Source organism: Trichechus manatus, unplaced genomic scaffold (assembly GCF_000243295.1).
Source record: "Trichechus manatus latirostris isolate Lorelei unplaced genomic scaffold, TriManLat1.0 scaffold00055, whole genome shotgun sequence".
Taxonomy (NCBI): domain Eukaryota; kingdom Metazoa; phylum Chordata; class Mammalia; order Sirenia; family Trichechidae; genus Trichechus; species Trichechus manatus.
Window position 1 is genome coordinate 7,601,049 of NW_004443991.1, and position 27,294 is coordinate 7,628,342.

At 39.5% G+C, this 27,294-nt stretch overlaps 1 protein-coding gene across 2 annotated transcripts in view; it reads left to right on the forward strand.

Moving 5' to 3' along the window:
- Positions 1-4,150: 4,150 nt before the first annotated feature.
- Positions 4,151-27,294, forward strand: part of ALCAM (activated leukocyte cell adhesion molecule) — a 231,949-nt gene continuing 208,805 nt past the window's right edge. Inside the window, exon 1 of one of the 2 annotated variants that reach the window (XM_004378152.1) lies at positions 4,151-4,871. In XM_004378152.1, the coding sequence (XP_004378209.1) occupies positions 4,799-4,871 (73 nt within the window). In that variant the 5' untranslated portion in view covers positions 4,151-4,798. The remainder of the gene's footprint in view (positions 4,872-27,294) is intronic. The other variant, XM_023732882.1, reaches the window with a different exon arrangement.

The following is a 27,294-nucleotide window of genomic DNA, read 5'->3' on the forward strand; positions in this document are numbered from 1 at the left end:
TAAGGTGATAAATGACGAATGTCACTATCTTTGGTGAAATTTCATCTCTAGTGAGAAATTTTTTAGGTTAATCAGGAGAAAAAAATTCTATTTCATCTCTCTTAGTCTCAAAATGCAAAATTAACATGAAATCAATGTGTCATTTCCATTGCCCTCAACACTTCAAGTGCACTCATACCTGAGCTGGTTATGTTGTCACATACTGATGGGGTTTATGTTTTGGTACAGGGCGAAAGGTTCTGGCCTGAGCCTCATGGGTCCTGAGTTCTGATCCCAACAGACACTACGTAGGAAATTTGTCTACTGTACTATGTCACTGCTTTGAACATACTGTCCTGATTGATGACTAATTCTTTTATACTTAGGATGCAGAGTTCTTCTCATGTTTCAGATGACTTGAAATATTTTTCCCTTGGGTGAGCATTATTCATTTTACCTTTTGCAATAAGAAGTGCCCTTCATGATGCTCTGATTCATGGTTTACCTCTCTGATAAATGTCATTGTAATACTACGTATTTTCAGTTGTAACAAACCAGTTGTGATTCAAATGCAGCTGGAACCGCTCTCCTTAAGAGCTAAGGTGGATACAACCCCTATTCTATAGATTTTGAAAGACAAATACTCTCCATCCACTACATTTTTTTGTGGAGCTTACATACTCATGTTTATCTCTGGCTCTGTGCTCTTGCTTATGCTGAATTATTTCAGTTTAGAAATTGTCTCATCATGTCATGTGCACTGTACCTGGCCACACAGATTGAGTACATTGCTCTATTATTTAATATCCTCAAGGAGAACTTTATTAAAGTTTTGGGAAGATGCAAGAATTTATGTTCAAATAAGCCCCAATTTTTTTTTAGAGTCATAAGTTTATTGTAGACATTTCTGATGAGCAAAGTGGATAGGTATGCAAGTCTAGTATCAGATTGCCTTGGGCAGAATCCTGAGTTTACTATTACTACCAATCATTGGGAAACCCTGGTGGTATAGCGGTTAAGAGTTACAGCTGCTAACCAAAAGGTCGGCAGCTCGAATCCACCAGGCGCTCCTTGGAAACTCTATGGGACAGTTCTACTCTGTCCTATAGGGTCGCTATGAGTCGGAATTGACTCGACAGCGGCAGGTTTCTTTTTTTATTAATCATTGTGTGAATTTGGGAAAGTGCCCTCATGTCTCTGGACTTCAGTTTCTCCATGAGTAAAATAGAGATGGTAATAGCTTCTATAACAGAGGATTTTTTTGAGGCAGGATTATACCCATTACTTTATATAAATTGCTTCGGATAGTCTAACATATAGCATGCATTCAATAAATGTTTCTAATTAATTAAAATATATTTAAAGGCCTTTGACGATTTCCACAAACTCATGTTTGTGTGGCTTGTCCCTTGTTCCTTCCTCTGAAGCATGCCCCGTCACTCCACTACCAAATTTCTATTTTTATTATTTTGTTTAACATAGAGCAAGTTAGCCATCATTTTTTGTCTTAGCTAATATGACCAATGTCCTTTGGAATTACTGCTCCAAGTAGCTTATCAAGGCATTTTATTAAATTAGGACATATTCCTCTCTAGATGCAATTCTGGAAGCAACTGGCTATGCATATATATGCCTGTACATGTGAAATACTCCAATTTATATACCGTGTGTTGGTCCTAATTAGCTGCACACCTTGGAAGGGTGTACTCTAATGTGTCACCACATTTTGATGAGAGGCTGACTTTTGCTCAAGGTCACTTGCTGAGCAAACCCAGAGTCTAACAAGGCTGTCTACTCCCCAAAACCAAGCTCCTTCTATACCTGGTCAGTTATCTGCATGACCTCATTTAATTTAATTCTCACGGCAATCCCAGGAGGCTGACGCTATTGTTATCACTTTTTATAAGTAAGGAAACTGAGGCTTAGAGAGGGTTAGTTGACCCTGCATAATCCATTGCCTCCAGAGTCGATTCCGACTCACAGTGACCCTACAGGACAGACTAGAACTGTCCCATAGGGTTTCCAAGACTATAAATCTTTATGGATGCAGACTGCCGTATCTTTTCCCTGCGGAGTGGCTGGTGGATTCAAACCATGACCTTTCCGTTAAGAGTCGAGCTTAACCACTGCGCCACCAGGGCTCCTTGACCCTGCATACAAGTAGTAAATGTCAGAACCCAAATCAGACAGTCTGTCTTTGCAGGCCTACTTCTTAACAATTATGCTATATTAACTCTCATCTCAAAATAAAGGGAATCAGATAGACAGAGGATGGGTATCCAGGTTAAATACATAGACAGGATGATTTCTTCTAATATGCTTCACTTAAAGCCACTGTTGAAAGAAAAGTAATTCCCTAAAGGAATCCTACAGGATCCCACCAGAATGCTAGCAATTCAGCCAAACTTAGTTCATGGGGTACTGTTAAAAGGCATTTGCCTCCTAGCATCAGCCTTCCTGAAGCCGTAGCGGCGCAGTGGTTAAAAGCTCGACTGCTAACTAAAAGGTCCGCAGTTCAAATCCATCAGCTGCTGCTTGGAAATCCTATGGGGCAGTTCTACTCTGTCCTATAGGGTCACCCTAAGTCGGCAACAGGGTTTGTTGTTTTTAATTAACCTTCCTGCCGGTTCACAAGATGCAAATGAAATGTAAATGTTAAAGCCAAGAAGGAAAAACTACTTATTTTGAGAGGAAAAATATAAGAGCTTACTCTAGAATACTGTTAATGTAACGATAACCGGGAGGACAAGATCAGCAAGATTTTGACAAAAACCACAAATGAAAATCAAGCTTAAGAGTCTCAAGCATGAAAAGATAAAGAATTCCAAGATCTGTCTCTGTGCATTTTTTTTTTTTTTTTGCTGAAGCTTCTCCTGCCCATGTAGTCAGTGCCTTCTGATGAAAGCGCAGGTTGTGAGCATTACTAGTTGGCATTCTCTGCCGGAGACCAGCTTCACACTGGGTGATCCTGTGATGCGCGAAAGGCTATTTAATACCCCAGCGAAGTGGTTCAGGGACCAAGATTTTATTGTGCTTGGGATGAGAGTTGCGATCCCGCATCCCTGATTTAGAGCCACTTAAGACTCCGACAGCTCCACCACGGTGTTCCAGAGGAAAATATTCCTTCATGCTCTCCGCCTGATCAGAAAGCAACATAGCCTCCCGATGTTCCGCTTGGGAGGTGGTTCGATCTTTAGAAATTGTCTGAGAAGCCCGTCCGTCTGCTGAGGCGCCTGGCTTTCTGGAACGGACCAGGAGGAGTTTGTCTTTTAATCTAAGTAACTTGAGAATTTTCTGTTTGTGACTCTAAATTCGCCGCTTAATTCAAAATACAAGAGACACACGCTCGGGCTTTGTAGACATTGGGAAAATCTGTGTGACGAAATATGGTCTAGAAATTCCTGATTTAATTTCCCCCGGGAAAAAGCAAATATCTTATCCGTATTTGCTACTGGGCAGTCGATCCTAGTGGTCTGCCTCCAACAGAAAATGCGTGTACGGGAAGCCAAAAACCAAACCCTTTCCCTTCCAGTCGATTCCCACTCATCGCGACCCTATAGGACAGGGCAGAACTGCCCCATGGGATGCCCAAGGCGCGGCTGGTGGCTAGGAACTGCCGACCTTTTAGGTTAGCGGCGAAGGCGGAAGGGTGGGTGGGAATTAAAGTGGTACTTGGTATCACCCAGCTCTCCTCCCCCTGCCCCGGCCAACCAGGAGCTCTGGCGGGTTAACTCCCAGGAGAATTCTCAGGTTTGCCACCCCCTCCTGCTCCTTTCTCCTCCTTCGTTCCTGCCCTTGGACCAAAAGCGCCTGTCCCCGTTGAGCAACCCCGTGCCCACCATGTTCTTTATAGCAGGGGGAGGCTGCAACCTCATCGCGGAGGAAGTCCAGGAGGAGTGTGAGCCAGTGGCATGGTAATCTGGGGGCAAGAACAAGGCAGCTAGCCTGTCTGAGCCGCGGCGAGGCTAGGTGGGCAGTGGGGACTGAGAGGCCGAATCACGAGGGCGATGGGAGCACCCCGGGGAAGTAGCAGTCGCCAGAGCCCGCCCAGGCGCGCGCGGCTCGGCACCGGCTCTTCATTGGCGGGGGCGGGCGGGGCCTAGCGGAAACCCGCCCACCCGGCGCCTGGGCCGCGGCAGCCTCTCCGCCGCTTCCCAGGCTCGGGCCCTGTCTCGGATTCGGTCCTGCAGCGCCTCTAGGCTGCGGATCAGCGCTCCAACCACCTGCTCGGTGCTGCGGCCAGGGAAGCGGCCAAGGGAGAAGAGGGAGGGACCAGGCGGGAGGAGGAGAGAGGCAGCTCACACACGCCTTCCAGTCCCTCCACTCAGAGCAGCCCAAGGCCGCCGCCGCCGCTGCTGCCGCCGCCGCTGCCACCTGAGGAGACCGCCTGGACCCGCCGCCGGCCTGACCGCCCCAAAGACTCCTCCTAGCACCTGGCTTTCTACGCGTACCGCCACTGCCGTTATTATTATTATTCCGAGAGAAGGAAAATCAGAGACCAGCCAAGAGAGCCACGCACACCTTCGCGAATTACTCAAGTGTCTCCTGGGAAGAGAGGGTCGCCCGGCCCGGCAGGAGCAGCCAGGGGCCGAGGGCAGGTGTTCAGGGGCAGGGAGAAGGAGTTGGGGGACAGCGCCTGCTAGAAAGTTGCGTGAGGCGGAAGCCCGAAGGTGCCGCGCCCCAGCTCCGGGGGCAGTGTGTGCGCGAGAAGCCGCTGCCCCCAGCGTCCTGACCCGCGAGCAGTCGGGCAGCGCCGGGCCCGGAACGACGCCCCCTCCTGCGGCGCGGACTCTGTCGGTGGCCCGGGAGGAGGAGGAATATGGCTTCAGAGGCGGCACCCTCCTGCCATCTGGTCTTCTGCCTCTTGATCTCCGCTGTTGTCCTCAGACCAGGTGAGCAGGGACCACGGAGCAGCCCCGGGCCGGCAGGCACGGGGGGCCATGTGCTGGGTCCCCGGCTCCGGACTCGCCCGCTCGGGGCTGTGTGCCCAGGCACGTGCGGGAGGTAAGGGGGCGGCCATCCTGGCGCTGAGCTGGCCCGGGGCTCGGTCACCTGTGCCGCATGGGCTCGGCTGGTTGGCTCAAGTTTGGGCACTAGCGCGGGCAGTGGGTGAATCTCCAGGAACTCTGGGTGCGGCGAGGGTCAGGGCTGCGGGGGCCCACGCGAAGGATTCGTCCGTCTCCGCTTTCCCCTGCGGCTCCTGGCTTGGCAGCCGGACCTCGCCCTCTGACCAACGCTCCTGTCTGTGGGTATCAAAGTCCACCTCTCTGCGCCCCAGGCAGTTTTCCTTTCGCTTACGTCTCGAAGTAAATAACTGCCCGCACTTTTTGGTGATAAATTCCCCAGTAACTTCCCCTTGGTAGGAGGTGAGGAAGGGATGAGGAGAAACGGAGGACTTCAATCACCCCTTAAAAAAAACCCTGAAATCGTGGTTTTAACGCCCCCCCCACCCCGAATTTCCAGGGAGGTGGTTGGTGAGTGTGGGGGTGACGGTAGGCAAAAACCGCAGCCTCACCTGGAATTAGCAGCCAGGTTGGTGAGAAGTGAGTGAGCGGCTGTGGATTTCCAGGACCTGCGATTCAGTCTCAGTTCTCAGTTCTGAACTGAGCCTCAGGAAAAAAAAAAAAAAAAAGGCAAAACCCCCAACAACTAAAATACTCGCGGGAATCCCTTCCTTTACCCCCTGGGACGTCCCTGGCCCTGTCATCCCGGCGCCTGCCCGCAGGCCGACCCGAATTGGTCCTAACAAGGCATTCTGCACGCTCGCCGGCACTTGACCGAGCAGCAGGTTCATTCCCTCCTGTGACTTGTGGGGTTTTTGGAAACATTTTTTTTCTCCTTGAACTTTTGATCTCTAGCCCTTCGTAGACAGTTTCAAGCTCAAGTCCCACCTCCTGTTGTTTCGCTTCTGTTTGTTCCTAACCTATTCTTTAGCTTTTCTCAAAGAAAGGCTCATTTCCTTTTGCATCTTTCTTTCCTACACATCTGTTCAGTTGTTGGCAAGCTGAGGCCACGGAAGAGGTTTGAAAAATCTCTGAATCTCTCCCAGGAACGGGGGAAAGAGCGGATGGAGTCCAGATCCTGAGGGAGAGACTATAAGTGTATGTGAGCTGCTGCTGCTGCTGCTGTGTGTGCGTGTGTGTGTATATTGTGGGGGTGCCCTCTCCTGATCTGTTTATTAAAGTTACATTTCTGGATGAGCTCACCTGCTGTCCTGAGGCTGGAGGAAAAAAGGCGTCTGCGACGAATCTCCGGCACTGTGGCGGGGACGGTGAAACGCGAGTTGAACCGGATTTAAAGCTGTCGGGGGCGGAGTAAGAACACCCGGGACGTGGGAAGGGGAGACCCCCTTGGGTCTGGCACAACACTGATTTTACTTTTCCATGATCCCAGCGTCGGATGGGGAAGGAAGGAAGGGCAGTCTAGAGCTGGGGCGAATGAGAAGCGAGAGTGGGGGAAGAGATGATGTAGTTTGTAAAATGCAAAGATCAACACGTCCAGAGTTCGTTTTCAGTTTAACCCTCTCGCAACTTTGAGAGTGAGATCTCACCCACCTCCCACACCCCGGGCCACACGCATACATCCTGTTTCCCTTTCCTTGCGGTTGCCCTGGAATTTATTTTTCAGTTGGACGGTTTTTTTCTGCACATTTAACTGCTAAAGGGGAGAGGTTCCGCCTTCAGTCTTCCTTCGCAGCCCCAATTCGTTTGGTCCCGCTGGCTCGGGTTTCCAGCGGGCAACCAGCTGCGCGGAACTCAGCAAACCGGGAGGAGAAGGCTCGCTTTGCCCCCCGCTGCTGCTGCGCGGAGGTCAGATGTCTCAGACCCCATAGTCCGGTGGTTTTCCTGACATTACCCATCTTGCATATGCGCGAAATTCTCTGTGCTGTGTCGCTGTGCATTAAAAAAAAGGATTGTGCCACGAAAAGGCGCCATGTCCACCCTCCGGACGCAAGTCCTGAACAGAGCTGAGCCCCGTGGGATTGCGGTGCCAATGGCTGTCTCCATCCGTGGGGCTAACTGACTTCTCCACCTGCCGCCGTTCATTTCCCGAGCGATTGTCGTAGTGTGTGTTCAGGTCTAGAGGACAAAAACTCGAGTTTGTGAAACTGCCCCTGCCCTCCGCATACTTCCCCCTTGCTTGGCCTGTAGTCGCTACGTAGTCACGGATGGATTTTAGCCATGGCGTGCTGCCTGTTTAAAGCGAGGGGGGATATATATGAACCACGAAAACCAAATTCGCAGATAAAGACAATAAAGTATGTGCTCAGCATCTGAGGTAGCGAAAATCTCATTATTCTTGTAGAAAGAGCGTCAGCCTGTGGTGACATTTTGTATTGCTCTATAAAAGGCTTTCCTGGATTATTTACAACTAGGAGGTGGGACGCAGCATTTAACTGTTTCTTCACTTGGGTTCTCTGTGTGCAGCCTTCTGTGGAAGTTTTCTTAACTGCTCACTGGTACAGGGTTCACTCCAGGACGTAAGGGCACTTGGAGCTTTGTTTCAAGAGGATATTAGATTTGAGTCGTGTCAGTTTAGCTCAAGAGACCTCGGAAAATGCATCATCTTTAATAACGTCATTTTCTGGCTGTCTAATGTAAGACTTTTAAAATGTATTATTTTAAAAACGGCAAACTGCGTTGTGGCCAGTAACTATTGCTTTATTCCTTGATGATTTATTTAATCCAATAGCAATTTACAATTTAATGGGACACTCTTTGCAACAATCTACTTTTCTAGATTTGGCTTAGGGCCATCTACCTTCCGGCACTTGAGCAAGTCATTTAACCTTTTTGGGCTAAATCTTTCTCATATGTCAAACAAAAGTGTGGACTAAGGATCTATTCTCTGAGATCCCTTTCAGTTCAAAAAATATTTGTCTCTAATATCTTAAGGTAAGATGTCTATTTGCATACCAGGGAGTATTTCCAATTGTGTTTTTCTAATGCTTTCAGACAGTGGAGCCCAGTTGCTAATTTACCAGCTTTTTTTTTTCCTACTTTTATAAATTCATTATAAATATCTTGTGCTTACCCCACAGGTATGAGTAGGGTTTAAAAAAAAAAAAAAAAGCTGGGGGAGAGGGGAGGATGATGGAGAAGAGTTAGCCTCCCACTCTCCTGGAAAAAAAGACCCCAGAAGTGGGAGAGTTTTTAGGTTTCAGAAAACCCCACTTAGTGTGGTCTGTCCCTCCTGAAAGTCTGCCTATATTTACAGTTCATATGCAGCATATGCAGTTTTTAGAATGAGATGTAAATGATGATTGATGCTAATGAGTTCGTGTGATAATGCCTTAAATGTACACTAAAGTTATTTTTAAACATGGATCTTGATTTGCATCATGCTTGTAATGTAGAAGGAAAGGTAAAATACAAATGTTTTCCTTTTGTTTTAAAACCTACAGGAATCCAAAAGATTTTGTATTACCAGATTCCAAGCTTTCTCTGATTGTTCAGAAACTTCAAACTAGCTTATCTTTTGTAATAAAAACATCTTGTTATTTTAAATGATAGCTTTGCAGAGAGAATGGGAGTCTACTCTTGGCTTATTAAAAAGAAGGAAATCAGTAAAACCGTACTTTAATAGTCAAGTATTATCAGAAAATTCTTGTTATTGGAGTCAGGACTCTTGTGTTCAGTGTTTAGCTATGCCGTTTAAGAAAGTTATGACCTTGGGAGAGTTGTTTTTCTGCTCCTTTTATTTCCCATCTGTAAAATTCTCTCTCTGGGTAATGCATGGTTCTGATTGTACTTGACCCATAGATAAATGATGAGATTAGTAATTCCCTTGCTCAGCATTTTGAGTTTTTCAGATAAAACATACTACATTAATCAAAACTTTTACCATGTTGTTATTAGACTAACACTCTTTAATTTATTCTACTTAATTATCACTTGGACCATATAATTAAAAGCAGGCAAAAAACACTTCTTTTCTTTTTTATTTTTTTTTCCCCCCTTAAGTTTTCATTGCCACTAAAACACGGTCCTTTGCAAAACTGAGCAATGAGTTTCAGCGTGGCAGCATTTGCCAGGTGGTATTTTAAATACTTTTGTAATCATTTTGTCTCATTTTCCCAAACACGCCTCTTTCTCTTCTGGCCATTTATTTAGCATAAAACATCATCAAAGAGTTCTAGCTCCCTGCAGCTATTAACTCAAGTAGACACATGCAATATATATCCCAACTATGCAAGAGAGCCACATAGGTAAAATTGGTAAAATAGTATTTCTGTGCCTCTGTGTATACATACAAACTTACATTGAACTCCTCTCAAAGTGTTAATTTTATTCTTCATTGTTAGGTTTTCACAAAGGCCCATCTCATTTCTCACACATGAATATATGAGACATATGGAGAAATGAGCTCACTCACTGGAATACTAAAGAATGTTTTCTTGGGAGTGATTGGCGATGAATTGACATTTATTTGTTTATAACTTTTGGATTTTAGCTCTTTTTTAGTTTTAATAACAAATTTAAAAACCAGAAAAATATCCATTTATACATTTCATTACTTTTTTTTAATCAATGCAGAATTTTCCCTTTCCTTTGTAGAATAAAGTCAAGACTAAAATGTATCTCTTATATTTATGAAGAAGATATTATAGACTATTTTATAAGGTTAGATGCTTCAGTGATGATAGCATTTCTACACTCTACAAAGTATTATAATATATTTGGACTTGCTGATATTTTCATCCAGTTAATTTCTCTATTTAAGTAACAAAATTATATTCTCTTTTCTCAGTTTTTATTGAATGGAATACCATATATTTCAGATAGGAGTATTTCCAAATGTGCTCTGGTATTCAGTAATTGTTGTATGGTAACCTATTACCATAGCTCATTATTGTCATTTATGTTCCAAGAATGAAATTAGCTTTTAGTACTTCCTCTTTTATTTATCCAGTTAGCTCTCAATTATCTGTTTCATTGAAGAGGAAATCGGAGCTGTGCATAGTCCAAAACCAATTCTCATCAAAGGATTACTTAATTTGACTTTGAGGTGAGGTACTTCCATGAACATGCTTGTGTTTGGTCTTCTAAGAAGGCATAGTAATTCAACATAATGAACCTAAACTGTGTGTGTGGGCAGGGCTAGGATTAATCAGAAATTAGATGTCCAGCTTCTCTGATTGCTCCCTCCCCCACACACACGCTTTTTTTCGTAGTTCTTTCCTCTATCATCCCATAAGCTTAACGCAAAATCCTAACCAAAGATTAAAAACATCCTTAAGATGAGGAAATCAAGTAATATTGGAAAATCATAGAAATACCTTAATGTTCACAATTAATTTCACAAAGGAAACATCCTATGACCATAGCATTTGGTATATTCTCCCGGCTTTCCTCCAATTACATTTCCATCTAGTCTCATTTGTTTAGCTCTGCAAAATCACATCATCAACTCTTACTTAAATTTTATCCTTACATGGTGACCATTTTTCTTAAGTGTTCAATTTCAGCACTTTCTATGAGTTTCCATAAATGAATGGATAATGAAACAACAAACTTTTCTTGATATATGTCGGATTGGCAGCCAACTAGATTGACTCCTCAGCAGGATATTCACACTTCTGCTTAATTAAAAAACAAACAAACAAACAAAAACCTTGCTACTTGTAATAGTTCTGAGGTCACTGCAAGCAGTGGAAACCAGTAATATCCAATTCATAAATGCCAGGGGCAGATTGGGGCTTGAATTAAAGAGACTTCCTTTTTGGTTACTTTCACTTATTGTAAGCGCTAACAGTTGTGATGATGTTAACAAAAAAAATTAAATAAATTTGCAAATTAAGATACCAACCAGCACTCTGATGCAACATTTTCTTGGGATAAATCTCCAAAATACTTTACTTTAGAAGTTGATGTAAATAAGTAGATTTTTATTCTTTTCATCTATAGATCTAGTTTTAGAGAGTCTAACTTACTTTATTTGATCTGTGAATGAAAAAAGATCATTTTCCCCCACTCTGCCTTTGATGCAAAATCAGCATTGGAATGTCAGGAATAGCTCCAGCATGCCCTGTTACCTTTTCCTTGTGTATACCTTCACTTTAGCTTTTATCACATTTTATTATATTATCGTTCTTTTTAAAAAATATTTACTCAGTTGACCATGAGCTTTTGAAATACCAAGTTTTATCTCCATCTGGGTATCCTTTAGTCTAGCAAAGAGCTTGGCATCTAGAAGCTAGCTGCTTCACTTTTTTTTTTTTTTTTCCTTTGCATTGAATAGACTGTAATTAATGCAAAAAAAGGTGAATTGAATTCCCCCATATGGCAGGACCACTCATTCAGGGGCTACCAAGAAACTTTCCAGGAGAACTTGGGAACTGAGGATGTAATATTGCTCCCCCCTCCCGAGAAATAAACTTGAAAATAAAAACTTGATGAGAAAACAGATACAGATATCCCCTGCTTTTCGAAAGTTCGCTTTACGCCACTTTGCTTTTACGAAAGACCTGTATTAGTACCTGTTTTTGCTAACTGAAGGAAATCTGAAGAGGATTTTCACTTTTAGGCAAAAAGCAGAATAGCGTTCAGCATTTGTTTTGCAGTGAGCGTTAAAGAGGCAGCATGCACCCCGAGCAGCGAGAGTGGCGTCGCCAAGCTCCTTCCCAGTATCATGCCACCATAACTTTCAACTGTGTCTGTGAGCATCTGTGGTTTATCTTGATTTATTCTGTGCATTCCTGTTTTTACTATATGTTAGTGTTATTTTAGTGTTTTATGTGTTATTTGGTATGATTTGGTAAGTTATTTTTTGGGTCTGGGAACGCTAAAAAACATTTCCCATGTAAATTAATGGGAAAAAATTTTTTCCCATTTCTTCTCTTTATGCCATTTCGGCTTACAAAATGTTTCATAGGAACACTCTACTTTCGGATAGCATGGGGAGATCTGTATATGCATACTTGCCTTAGTGAACAGAAACAGGCCAGTAAGACATGATGACCCCCGATAGCGTATTCATAAAGGGCATTTATAGTGCAGTGGTTAAGCACTTGGCTGCTAAACGAAAGGTTGGCAGTTGGAACCCACCAGCTGCTCCACGGGAAAAAGATGTGGCTGTCTGCTTCGGTAAAAATTTACAGCCTTGGAAACCCTAACGGGTGGTTCTATGGCTATGCGTCAGCTGTTTAGGGAAGGCCTATTTCATTCTGATCTTGAAACTACAAGCCAGTTGAACAACTCCCGTTTTGGTCTTCTGTGAGGTCTTTTAATACCTTTACTGTCAATTTGGATCTAAAAAGAAATACCAGGTATGCCTACACAATTGAAGGAAACCCCCAAATCTTTCTGTACTTTTTGTTAGAGTTGTGTCAATCAGCAATGGTGATCTAACCTCGGGCATTCAATAGTTTGATGAGGGCAGCTGGTCATTCCTAATAAGGCAACCACATGTTATTTGGTTCAGCTATCTCTGAGTGTCTCAGGTACTCAGAAAACCCCCAGACACAAAGGAGGTAATGAAAGGTGAACACACAAGATAAGACAAGATAAGAGATGCTATGGTTTTGGCCTCATTAATAGAACAGAATGAAGGAGAGACAGTCTTGGCACCATGGACTCTTCTCAATATCTTCCCAAGTAGTTTCCCTAAGAATTTGAACATTTCTGGGTATGGAATTCACCTAGCTCCAAATCAGGGGAAGAAGACACAAAGAACTCTACCTGCTATTTCTAAATTTTTGAACCATAGTGTATCAATAACTATTTGCTGCATGATAAAGCAACCTTAAACTTAAGTAGTTTAAACAACTATTTATTTAGTTCATTGTTCTCTAAGTTGGCAGTTTAGCCTGGACTCAGCTAGGTGTTTTTTCTTGTTTCAGCTAGGCTTCATTCTATTACAGTCAGTTGTGGGTCAGCCCAGGCAGCTCTGTTTCTGAGGGTTGTCCAGGACAACTTGGCTCTCCTTCATGTTTTTCATTCTCTTACAGGCTTGCCTAGGCTTGTTCTCTTGGTGGAAGCAGGGTTCTGAGAGAAAGCCGAAACGTGCAACGCTTCTTGAGGCATAGCCTTGGAACTGGGAAACTATCATTTCTGCTGCATTCTCTTGGTCAAGACAAGTCATAACCCCAGCTCATATTCAAGGGGTTGGGAAATAGCCTCCACCTCTTGAATGGAAGGAGCTGCAAAGTCACTTTGCAACAAGTGTCAATAACTAGTGCAATCAGTCAACAACTAGAGTAATAGTGGGAGATGTGATAGTAGCAAGGACCCTTCCTGCAGATCCTTAGCCCCATGGTCACAACTTACACTGTCTCCTAGTTCCTTGAGCCAGAAATATGTCAGGTTGGAGAGGCTCAAGTTCTATCCAATAATGCTACTATTTCCTGTTGCTGAAACCTCAACTTTCCCTGGAATAAAATTATGGAAAATTCAATGTGTGTATGTGTTTGTATGTATGTGTTTGCAGGAGAGAAATTTTGAAGGGCTGTAGGTATGCAGTTCATGGTCAGATGCTAAAAAGTGATAGGAAAGGGGTTGTTGGAGAAAATGAAAAGGTGCTTTAGAGGTTCATCCTCTTCAGTCCTCTTATTTGACAGCTGAGATAACTAAAGCCACAGGTTAAAAGATTACTGAAATTCAATAGCGTATTAGACATAACTGTCAGAGACAACAATGTTCTTAGTGTTACTTGTGCCTGGACTTACAGATTCAAGATTTTGGAACTGTAAAGAACCTTAGCTACTTGCCCAAGGTTAGTCATTCAAGATTAGAACTCATATGAATTGAAGGTTCAACATATAAAACAGCATTTAACAAATATTCATTGAACACCCACTATGTGCAAAGCACTGTGGCTTGGTGCTGGGAATTTCACAATAAACTAGATACTAGACAGTCAAGGCCCTATAACTCAAAGAAGTTAAGTTCTCTCTGGGAAGCAGACATCAATCAAACAGTTATATAATTATTTAATAGAAGATTTGCTAAGTGCTACAAGGAAAAATAAAGAGGATTTTAAATCAGAATGGCCAGACCTGGTTAGGGTTTAGGAAAAAATAGGAAAGCTTCTTTAAGCAAGAGATGTTTGAGGTATGTGCGAAAGAATAATTAAGCAAAAGATGGAGGCTGAGGGAATAACGTGAGTGAGTATGGTGAGGTGGAAAAGAACATGGTTTGTAACTCCTGGAGATACATGCCCCTCTTGAGGAAAACTGAAGAATTTCTGAGATTGAGGCAGAAACCAGGAATTCATTGAAGTTGTTTAAATGCTTTCCTAGCATTTCCTTAATTTACCAACCAGTTGTGGGGTTCAGAAGAGGATCCCTTTGATCTTATTCAAATATGCATGTACAAGCAAACAATTGTACACACATGCCTCTTTTTAAAAAATCGGATGGGAATATACTATGCACACCATTTTGCACCTTTTCGTTTTCACTTACAAGCACACTGGAGATTTAGAGAGTATGAAATATTAGCACATATAGCTCTATCTCATTTTTTAATTATTTGTTTTATTTTGTTTTTTATTGTGCTTTAGGTGAAAGTTTACAGAGCAAATTAGTTTTTCATTAAACAATTAATACACATATTGTTTTGTGACATTGGTTGCCAACCCCATGACATGTCAACACTTTCCCCTTCTTGACCTTGGGTTCCCCATTTCCATTCATCCAGCTTTCCTGTCTCCTCCTGCCTTCTTGTCCTTGCCCCTGGGCTGGTGTGCCCATTTAGTCTTATATACATGGTTGAACTACATGTATTACTGTTTGTTTTATAGGCCTGTCTAACCTGTGACTGGAGGGTGAACCTCAGGAGTGACTTCAGTACTAAGTTAAAAGAGTGTCCGGGGGCAGTACTCTCGGGGTTTCTCCAGTCTCTGTCAGACCAGTAAGTCTGGTCTTTTTTTGTGAGTTTGAATTTTGTTCTATGTTTTTCTCCAGATCTGTCCGGGACCCTCTATCTCAGTTTTTTAAATGATTGTATTGGCTTTTGTATTATAATTACTTTAACCAGTTCCCCCATTCTTGGAAATGTAGATTGTTTCCAATCTTTTGTTGTTACAAGTAGTACAGCAGTGAACAATCTAATACATGTTACTGTCCAAATCTGCAAGTTTGTTGGTAGAAGAACTCCCTGTAAGTGAAATTGCTGAGTCAAAGAATATGTGAATTTTTAATTTGAAAAGTAAATTAAAAATTAACCTTTAAAGAGTATCCACCTCTAAAAAATCCCAACAAAAGTATGTGGGAATGCCTCTTCCTCATACTCTCTCCATAATTCTGCACTACTAATGTAACTTAAACCAGACTAATAGGTTGGTTCTTATTCATAAAGCTTATGGGGAAAAATGAGAATTTCACGTAACAGGCACACCCATTCACATGTAAAGCAAAAGCTTCAGGTGCCTGATTTTATTATACATGAGATGGGACCACCAATGGGGAAAAGAAGAGCATCTATTGGTAAGATACTACTATCATTATTAATGATAAGAGCTATTATCATTGCTCTTTCCACATAATATGGCTAACTGTGTGACTGTAGACCGTATTTTCTTCTATTTTGGAAGATCCATAATCTGTGAAATCACATTGGCTGAAATAAAACGGTGGATTGAGAGACCACAATGAGTGAGCTCTAATGATGTTGGTATTATTTTTCATCATAAAACATGGTTTCCAAATATTAGTGTTTATTCATTTGAGGTATAATATACATTGTGTGGATGGTCTAACTAATGCCATTTGGTAAACCCTACGTAATAAATCTTACTAAACAACTTAAGTAATTTTTAGGTAAATTATATTTTGAGCAATTCATCCAACAAGTTTGTTTTAATAGGCTTGTCACAATTATTTACAAGCTGATAAAAGTACCATTGTTTACAAATTAAAAAAAATCAGTACCATTGAATATGTTTCATCCTATAATTCTTGGGCCTATTATGAAAGTAGAAGTAAATTCTGTTTTTATAGCCATTTTTGTGTGGAAAAATATATTTTTAACAAGTATATGCTGGAGGTACTTTTTCAAAACAATGCAACAAATATTTATAGTAGAGTTGATATTAGTATACATATACTGTAATTTTATGAATAAAGCAGTTTCTTCCTGGCATTTAATTTTAAATGTTCAAATTTGTGGCGTGTATGCTTTATTCTGCAGGCATTTTCTCTATCTCATGATAGGTATGACTACATAAGAACAATGTTTATGTTGATTATTAAGACACAGGCTTTAATTTTTGCAAAGGCGGGCATAGCTCAGTGTATGAATAAGGCTTTTGCTATCAGGTCTGAGAGTAAAATGTAATACATATTTGGATTTACCCTGTTAGATTAATCTCCTACTCAACCCAACCCCAGTGGTTGCCAATCTAGTCCTGGAATAGAAAATTTCTTTGAGAAATGTTTGTTTAGTATGAGAGTAAATTGCTTTTGTTACCATACTAGAGTGGCAAATAAGTATCTTTATTAAAACAACCCTAGCATCTGCTCAGCTGTTTTTCTCTTTGCTGATAAGAAATATGTCCCCTTTTAAAAATAAATGATAAAATAGTAGAAAATAATAGAGTTTCAGGATGTTTTAGAAGTTATCATTGTTTAGAACTGATCTAAAATGTTTGGTTAGAAAGGATCTAAGAGCTGCTTGAGAAGTGATTTTTTTGTAGACAGTATGGCTATACTTTCATGATATTAAAAAAAATGCATTCTCTGCATAATTTTTTGTCGACTGTCAATGCCCACGGATTCCACAGACCGTCAGTGCATAGCGTGGATTCCATTACATAAGCCCTCAGAAGCTTGGGCTCTTGATCTGAGTGTTAGTTTGTTTTTCAGCTCTTGTCTATCAGTTTTCTCATTTGTAAAATAGGGATAACAATACTACTAACTTTACTTGTTATGAGTATTCGAGAAGGTCATGAGTATATAGTGCTTTTCTCGGTGCCTGACACGTAAGCTCTCAACAAAAACACTTGTTACAAATCACATTTTTAGTATCCATAATATTATAATAATATCAATTTCCTCTTATCAGAAACATGTATGTAAAATACCTTATTTTACTGATTGAAGGATATGTTTCAGTTTCATCTGAATCCATTTTTGGGTTTTCATACCAAAATTGTAAGGCATATTCTTATTAGGATGTTTCATAGTCCAAATGCCTGACAAGTTACCTTTACAGTTTTATTAACTCAGGAAAACACGGGTTGAAACTTAGAGCTTTAAAATGTGTTACTCCATAAACAAAAACTATAAAGGAAAAACAATACATCACTAGCTCTAAAATTAGAGGGACACATGCAATTTGCTATATTATTTTTAGAAAGTAAGATTGTAGGTGCGTTTCTATAATTTGAAAGATATTAGGGCTTAGAAAGAGAAAAAATATTTCCAATTATTATAATTGGTAATTTTTGATGATAGAATGATGATTTTAAATACAAAGCACGTTTTCTCAACTGTAATTCAATAGAGGGAGCTCTGCGACTTTCCTTTCATGAGCACTGTAGGATGCCTCTATGATGACTTTCTAGCGACTTCTAATTTAATAGTGAAAATTATTAAAAACCTGTATTTTTAATATTAAGATAATTATTTTGGAAACAATACCTTTTTATTGATAGGATTCAAAAATGCTTCTTCAAATAATACATGTTTTAAAATCCCGGATTTTGGTTCCTTTTGGATAATAAATGACTAAAAAAAATTAAAGTAGTTATATTCTTGAGAATCATACTTCACTCTAATATAGCAAGGCATCAAAGAGAAAAACGTTTCTTCCCAATGATGCAGTAATGCATGCTTTGGTATTTTGTAGTAGCTACTGAATTAAAATTGTTTTATATTTGAATAGGGAAGAAAAATTACTTAATTTTCATAACTAATCTGCCTAGATTTTTAAACAAATGTTTATAGGTTTCTACAGTCTCTATTCACATTTTTTATTCTCTCTTTTTTTACCCAAATGTTGCCTTGATTTAGATAACTCCCACTGCATTATTCAATCTAATACCTATCACTCTATTATTGGAGCCCTGGTGGCATAGTGGTTAAGAGCTCAGCTGCTAACCAAAAGGTCAGCAGTTTGAATCCACCACCGTTCTTTGGAAACCCTAAATTGATAAATGTAAAGCTTATTCAACAGTGTGGTTGTTAAATAGTAAATTCACAATAATTGTTAGTATTATTCAAGTATGAAGTAATCTCAGCTAATCTTCTCTCCTACCCTCAAATATGATTGCATACCTAATTTACTCCCATTGCTACATCAAAAAGAGAGACCACAGGTTCAAAATTATAAAATTGCCAGCTGTAGCTCCCCCTCCTTTTTTTTCTACTCAGGAATTACTCCACTGAGCATATTATTTATTGGGCAAAACCTTGAATCTACTCACTTTATAAAATAAATAATTCAGAAACTCTGAGACTTTATCCATTAATTGTTAGTATATTCACTGTGACACAGTTCCCATCTGGTAATGAAATATCATTGCATTGCAATACTGAGGTTGAAAAACTAAATTTAAGAGTAAATTTAAACCAAAAAACAAGCACATTGCAGGCGCAGTTCACAGTGTCTGAGAGCACGTTGTTGTTTTAGCTCATTAGTGTGTGTAGTGCAGGGGTAACTTATGAGTCTAAAAGTGTGCATGCTTAAAAGATTTATGTAGATTCTATACATTCAGAGTAAAATAGAGCCCAGTGAGCATAGTATTCTTAAGGAAGTGAAAAAGTAAACACAGTCTGAAAGGTTTTCCGAACTTTGGTCTTGCTTTCCTGCAATGTCTTCTTTCTGTCAACAGAATGATATAAATTGAGTAGAATCTTTTAACTGCTCTGTTTAAACCATTTCAATGGCTCCCTGTTATAGGCAGGATAAAATACAAACTTCTAAGATGATCCTTCTTACCTCCTCAACACAGCCTTTCTTGGAATTCCACGTTCTAGCCATACTTATGGAGGAGCCCTGGTGGCGCAGTAGTTAAAGCGCTCAGCTGTTAACAGCTTGGGAGTTCGAACTCACCAGCCACTCCATGGGAGAAAGATGTGGCAATCTGCTTCTGTAAAGATTACAGCCTTGAAAACCGTATGGGGCAGTTCTACTCAGTCCTCTAGGGTCCCTATGAGTCGGAATCGACTCAGCGGCAATGGGTTTAGTTTTGATTTTAGCCATACTTCTAAGTATGCCATGCCCTTCTTGTTCCCTAGGTTGCTATTCAAGTCACTGTCTTATTCTAGAAGACTCTCTCTTTCAACTCCCCATCATCTTTTCTTTACCTGAATAACATACTGCCATCCTTCAGAGCACAGTTTAGATGCCAAATGTTCCAGAATTTAATTCATTTATAATGTTGAACTCTTATTGCTTATTTATTTTTGTCCCTCTCTCTTAGTGGATTTTTGTGTTCCTAGAAGGCAGGGGCTATTTTTTCTACCTACTGTCTAGTGATATCTAGTATTTTCTCAGTACACATATGATAATTGAATAAATGCACTAGTCAGAATTAGAATTCTTAATTATTAATGAGGCCTATTTAAAAGAGCAGCGTATATCCACATATGAATAAGAGATATCGATAATGAAACACTTTTTCAGTTGCATTTACAAATTTAGGGAATGATAAATCTCTTGAATTATGACCTTTAAAAAAGTCAGTATTTACCATATTCTACCCAAGAAATGCAAATAAAGTTTTAAATGAAATAAAGTTATCCTTGTTTTTTTCTAGGTGCCAATCTTTGTTTACATAAAATAAAAATTTGATAACTGTAAAGTACTCTTCCAGAGCCTCCAAAGACACTGGACATAACCTATTTATGAAATGTGAGATCATCTAAAGAAATATAGACATTTACTTAAATTAATTTCTTGTAAGAATTGTAGTTTTCTGAAGATACTAAAGCTATTCTTTTTTCCAGGATAGTGGTGGGAGCACAGTCTCAAAGGAAGTGGGTAACTGCTAATATCTTTATAATTCCTGTTTTTCACTCGGAGATTAAACCTATGGATCAGGGCATTTTCCAGAATATGGCAAAAATACTATAGAAGACTTCATGAGCCACTTGATCAATCAGGCAGGCAATCTTAAATATATTTGTACCACAGGAAAAACATGTGTATTGTGGAATGTTCCTTGAATGCTGTTAAAAAGTAAAAATATTAAAAATAATTTAAAGAAAATCTGGTGCTATTTTTGCAAAAGTATTGTCCATAGAAGAAGAATGTTAAATTTCAGTCATAAATGTAAGAAAAATACATGAACAAGAATGTTTGCAAACTGTTTTATTTTTACTAAAAAAAATAATTCTTGTGCTCTTGAAACTGACATGGCATTTTAAGAAACAGGTCATTACTGATAAAAGCAATGCTAAATTGTATTTCTCAACATATCTCATTATTTGATGGTATTTGATAAGTGAAAACATAGTTTTAAGTCTATTTAATCTCTTCTCTAGGAACAACCATTGTAATTCTTATAACATTTTTACTTAAAGCCTTTTTTATAAGCCTTGATTTAGTATCTTTTTACTTTAGATCCTTGCCACTTGTTCTGAATTTTAACTTCTGTATAATGGTTTTAGCAGAGCCCCGGTGGCACAATGGTTAAGACCTCAGCTGCCAACCAAGAAGTCAGCAGTTCAAATCTACCCTCTGCTCTTTGGAAACCTTGTGGAGCAGTTCTACTCTGTCCTGTAGGGTCACTATGAGTCGGAATCAACTTGACAGCAATGGGTTTGGGTTTTTGGTTTGATCATGGTTTTACTCCATCATTCCCTATACATAGACAACCTTGTTTGGAAATTTTTACTTCTGTGGTCTGATAATGAAGCTATATCCTGAATTTCTGCCAAGAAATTCTTATATTTTCTAATGTGTTATAAAAGTACTTGTCCAAATAGACCGGTATAAATCCAACACATTGTCACTAATGTCTCCCATTTATTGAACACCTGCTGTTCTCCATGTGGAGTGGTACTTTAGAAAGGAATGGCTAAGACATTTATATAACCAATTTTATGTTGAAAAGCTGTGCTTCTTTTTTTATTTTTATTTTTAAATTACAAAATCTAATCTTACTTTCAGCCTTTTCAATTGAGGCTTTGAAGGCAGGATAGCATATGCCTCAAAAAGTAGTCAGAGCAAAGGCAGTATCAAATAAAGCCAAGTAAGTGGGAATTTCTCTTTCTTTAAATACATCAAATGGTTAGGCTATCTATTATCAGGGACCTGTGAAGAAACTGGATTAATCAAATAGGCTACCTGACAATATTTTTTAAGTCTTACTTTCCAATTTGAAAAGTTGTTACTTATTCCTGTTGGCAAATATTGCCTGAATTCTTGGATTCTTGGCATCTGGTATAGGTTTTACCTTAACAAGAGTGTGTCCCCACAAAGTAATCTTTCTACAAACGTGTAAGACTATTTATAAATAATGTAACTCTCAATTTTCCATGGAAACAGAACCCAGGGGCTAATGTGATGAAATAATTTTTATTATTAACAAGCCTTATTTTATTCTATGTAAACTGGTTTAAAAAGTTAAGTTTTATGATAAAAGATGTAATCTCAATAAAAGAGAGTATTCTGTAAATGCTGAGGAGGATAAGTGATTATAAGAACAGCTTGTATTGATGAGAGGGGGGAAAGAAGGGAATGAGGGGGCCTCTCTGCAAAGAGAAAAGAAAGTTGAGACTCAGACACTAGAATGAAGGGAAATTGCTATTAGAATAAGAGAGATTACCACAGACTTTTTGTGTGACCCAGAAGAATCATTCTTCAGAATAATTCTCTTTCTGCTTTGTTGTGAAACCTAACTGATAGTACATTTTAATAATTCCAGATATGAATCACTCCTCTTAGTAACTTACAATAAGTTAATTTTTAATCTTGAAGAGGGAAGAGCAATGGATGGAAAGAAACTTCTTCATACAGGGGAATTTTCATGCAAAGCTGTCTTGGAAACCAGAGTATTATTGGCCAAATTTAGCAGTGCCTGTCAGATTCTACCATAGCTGATGTGGATTCATGATTCTATATCAAATTTTAGGAATTCTGAATGGTACTAGTTTTCTTAATTCTGCAGTAAACTAAAGTGAAATTAACTAATGATAGAAAATATTAATTACTAGTAACATTACATAAATATACAATGTACCTATCCATTTCCGCCTGAGTGTATCTAAATATACTCAGACCTGTGGTTAGTGCTGAAAGCTTGTCTATAAAGCTTCAGTTCCACACCTGAATCAATAAGAAGCTAATAAGACAGTATTTTAGAAACTCCTCCCCAAAGATGGGTAGAGCATATAATACTGAATGATCTGCTCTGCACCCTGGATCAGTAGGCTTGAGATAAGACTTGAGCATTGACCTTCTGTTTCCGTCCACTCAAAGGATATCTAAATATTGTAGCCAGTGGAGCTGAGACTGAAATACAGAGTTTGCCTCCCAATGCTGCAGAGGAAGTTAAAACTAGATAAATGAGTATAAAACAGAGATGAGTGGGCAGTTGCTCATAAACTGAAAAGGGAAGTATGAATCTGACAGAAGAAGAAATGGGTTTAGACAAGCAGGGTTGGGAAGACAGAGGTAAACCAGTGAAATGCCTTTACTAAAACTGGTGACTATCTACTGTTTTCAGTCAGCTCTATGATGGTTCATGCATGGGCCAACTGAAGGGAAAGAATCAAGGCCAGCATACACTGTAGACTTAATCCTAGTTACTGGTTGTCTCTCTTAGTTTATTTACAAGCAGAGCATAATTAAACATATTCTTGTTGGCTAGGACATTACTCCTCATTCTAGTTTTTTCAAGATTTTTTCCCCACATTTAACTTTCTTATCCCTATTCCCTATGACCCTGCTTCCTGACAGCAAGAATGGCCTATCATCATACCAGATTACATGTATGTACTTCATTGTTTTCTTTTTCTTTAAAATAAATAAAATTGTGTGGAAAAGTATGTTATATTCTTTCCTACCAAGTTAGGCACATTTATAAGAAGCACACTTTTTTTGAACACAAAATCCTAATCCAGGAAATACCAAGTAACTAGTATTACTGTATTTCCTTTTTAAGCACAGAACCCAATGTTTGGAAAGGTCTCTATTCTTACTTAATCCTTTAAAGTGAAAGCAGACATCAAAAGTAGCATGAGCAGATTAGCCAATAAGCATTCATTTTCTGATAGTTTCAGTCTCACTCTAGTTAACGCCATATTAGATGTTAATGATGTTTCAGATTGACAAATTATGGTTTGTCCCTTTTTTTTTCACAGGTCATTCTCTAAATAGAGATTTAGAGATTTCTCCATAAGAGAAATACTTGGAATAACTGAGTAGTAGTTACATTTTCCACAGCAGTATAGAGTCGTCTACAGGTTGAGATTCCAAATGAGGTTACTACAGGACACAGCAGGCAGAAATAAAAATAAAATAAACAGTCTTCCCCACCCTCCAAAAAAAAAGGAAACCATCAAACAAACCCCAGAAACACATCAAACATAAGATCATCTTTTGCTTTACATTTTTGTTGCTAATTCACTTTGCCTTCTGGAAATATTGCATAATCCATTAGCTTTTTATCTTTAGGTGTTTGCAGGGTACAGAATGTACTACTAACGTTTATAAAATAATATTGATTCTCACAACAGAACCAGTGTGTTCTTGTTAACCACGTACCTACGTTAAGTATAGATACTTCACAAATAATAAAATAAAATAAAATAAAAAAGAAAACACGCCCTATGCAAATAGTCCATACACTCTACTAACTTTATTATTTGTTTATTAAACTAGAATGCACTGAATAGTGAGTTTTGTTTTATCATTGTTGAATTAATAAGGTAACTAGATTCATTGTTGAGTTGAAAACAGTGACTAGGGACTTTCCTTTTCAGTGTGACCTGGCTACCAGTGACCAGCAACAGAGTGATATAGATTACTGAGAGAGGAGACCAAGGTTTCAGTTCTCACTTTACCAGCAGCCCTCAGAATTTGATTAGTTACTTTATGCTTCTGTTTTGTGTTTCATTATTTGCTCCATGACAACATTAGACTAAGTGGGCTTCCTTCCTCGTGCTTGCGTATGTTGCCTGATTTTATTCAACTGTCAGGTAAAAATGATCTTTGCATTGTCTCTTTTTTGTAGTATTTATACTTCTTTTGTCATCATCAGTACACACAATTAAGAGCTGAGCGTGGAATATTTTGCAGACTGAGATTCCCCAGTCACAGTCGACCATAAATTAAATAATTGAGCCATAGAAATAAAAAATACAATATAGACAAGCATCATCAGAGTGTGAAATTATAATAGGCAAGGAGAGGTAAAACCTCTACTCTACTCAACATGGAACAAACTTTTCAAGAGAATACAGTATTACATTTCATTTCAGTTCCATATTTTAAGTAAAGATACAGAAAATTTGGATGTGGTTCAGAGAAAAGCAATAAAAACGATTAAACTTATAGAATACAGGTCCTGTGAGGAAGGATCTGGGCTGGAGAAGGAAGGGATAAAATATGACTTAGTAGCTGTGATGAGAATGCTGACCAATGATTCTCCGTCTCCACAGACAACAGCCCAAGAACAACAGCAGCAAAATAGGATTAAACTGTTGGAAAAAAAAGCTTCTTCCTTGATTTTGAAAATGTTCCTTTTGGGTGAGACTCAGGGACCGTTATCTCTAATGTTGTTGTGTTGTTAGGTGCCGTTGAGTCGATTTTGACTCATAGCGACCCTGTGTACAAGGTATGAAGCACTGTGTGCTCCTACACCATCCTCACAATCATTGCTATGCTTGAGCTCATTGTTGCAGCCACTGTGTCAATCCATCTTGTTGAAGGACTTCTTCTTTTTCGCTGACCCTCTACTCTACCAAGCATGATGTCCTTCTCCAAGGACTGGTCCCTCCTTATAACATGTCCAAAGTACATGAGACAAAGTCTCACCATCCTTGCTTCTTATAATGAGCATTCTGGCTGTACCTCTTCCAAGACAGATTTGTTTGTTTTTCTGGCAGTCCATGGTATATTTGATATTCTTTGCCAGCACCCTAATTTAAAGGCATCAGTTCTTCTTTGAACTTCTTTATTCATTGTCCAGTTTTCCCATGCATATGAGGCGCTTGAAAACACCACGGCTTGGGTCGGGCACACCTGAATCCTCAAAGTGACATCTTTGCCTTTGAACACTTTCAAGAGATCTTTTGCAGCGGATTTGCCCAATGCAATGCTTTGTTTGATTTCTTGACTGCTGCTTCCATGGAACTTGATTGTGGATCTAAGTAAAATGAAATCCTTCACAACTTCAGTCTTTTCTCCGTTTATCATGATGTTGCTTATTGGTCCAGTTGTGAGGATTTTTGTGTTCTTTACATTAAGGTGCAATCCCTACTGAAGGCTGAGGTCTTTGATCTTTATCAGTAAGTGCTTCCTGCTTCCAGTCCTCTTCACTTTCAGCAGGCGAGGTTGTTAATGAGTCTTTATTAACATCTGCAAGGTTGTTAATGAGTCTTTATTAACATCTGCAAGGTTGTTAATGAGTCTTTCTCCAATCCTGATGCCCCATTGTTCTTCATATAGTCCTGCTCCCCAGATTATTTGCTCAGCATACAGATTGAATAAGTATGCTGAAAGGATACAACCCTGACACACACCTTTCCTGGCTTTAAACCCCTCAGTATCCCCTTGTCCTGTTCAAATGAATGCCTCGTGGTCTATCTACAGGTTCCTCATGAGCACAATTAAGTGTTCTGAAATTCCCATTCTTCACAGTGTTATCCATAATTTGTTACGATCCACACAACTGTATGCTTTTGCATAGTGAATAAAACACAGGTAAATATCTTTCTTGTATTCTCTGATTTCAGCCAATATGCATCTGACATCAGCAATGATATCCTTTGTTCCATGCCCTCTTCTGAATCTGTCTTGAATTTCTGGCAGTTTCCTGTTTATGGACTGCTACAACTGCTTTTGAATGATCTTCAGCAAAATTTTACATGTGTGATAGTAATGATATTGTTCCATAATTTCCACAATCTGTTGGATCACTTTTCTTTGGAATGGGTACAAATATGGATCTCTTCCACTCGTTTGGCCAGGCAGCTGTCTTCTAAATTTCTTAGCATAGATTGAGTGAGCACTTCCAGCGCTGCATCCGTTTGTTGAAACATCTCAATTTGTATTCTGTCAGTTCCTGGAGCCTTGTTTTTCACCAGTGCATTCAGTGCAGCTTGGACCTCTTCCTTCAGTACCATCAGTTCTTGATCATATGCTGCCTCCTGAAATGGTTGAACGTCAACCAATTCTTTTTGGCACAGTGACTCTGTGTATTCCTTCCATCTTCTTTGATGCTTCTTGCATCGTTCAGTATTTTCCCCATAGAATCTTTCAATATTGCAACTCGAGGCTTGAATTTTTTCTTCAGTTCTTTCAGCTTGAGAAATACCAAGCGTGTTCTTTACTTTTGGTTTTCTAAATCCAGGTCTTTGCACATTTCATTATAAAACTTACTTTGCCTTCTCGAACTGACCTTTGAAATCTTCTGTTCAGTGCTATTACTTCATTTCCTCCATTCGTTTTAGCTACTCTGCATTCAAGAGCAACTATCAATGTCTCTTCTAACATCCATTTTAGTCATTTCTTTCTTGTCTTTTTAATGACTGCTTGCTTTCTTCATGTATGATGTCCTTGATGTCATTCACAACTCTTCTGGTCTTCGGTCATTAATGTTCAATGTGTCAAAACTATTCTTGAGGTGATCTCTAAATTCAGGTGGGATATACTCAAGGTCCTACTTTGGCTCTCGTGGATTTGTTCTAATTTTCTTCAACTTCAGTTTGAACTTACATAAAAGCAATTGATGGTCTGTTCCACAGTCGGCCCCTCGCCTTTTTTGACTGATGATATTGAGCTTTTCAATCGTCTCTTTCCACAGATGTCGTTGATTTGATTCCTGTGTATTCCATCTGGCAAGGTTCATGTGTACAGTCGCCATTTGTATTGTTAAAAAAAGGTATTTACGATGAAGTCATTGGTCTTGCAAAATCTATCATGCAATCTCTGGTATTATTTCTATCAGCAAGGCCATATTTTCCAACTACCAATCCTTCTTTTTTGTTTCCAACTTTCACATTCCAATCACAAGTAATTATCAGTGCATACTGATTGCATGTTTGACCAATTTCAGACTGCAGAAGTTGGTAATATCTTCACTTTCTTCATCTTTGGCCTTAGTGGTTGGTGCATAAATTTGAATAATAGTCATATTAACTGGACTATTTTAATTGACCTCACTCGTCAACTATTGAAAAGAAGCTGATTTAAGTGAAAAGTG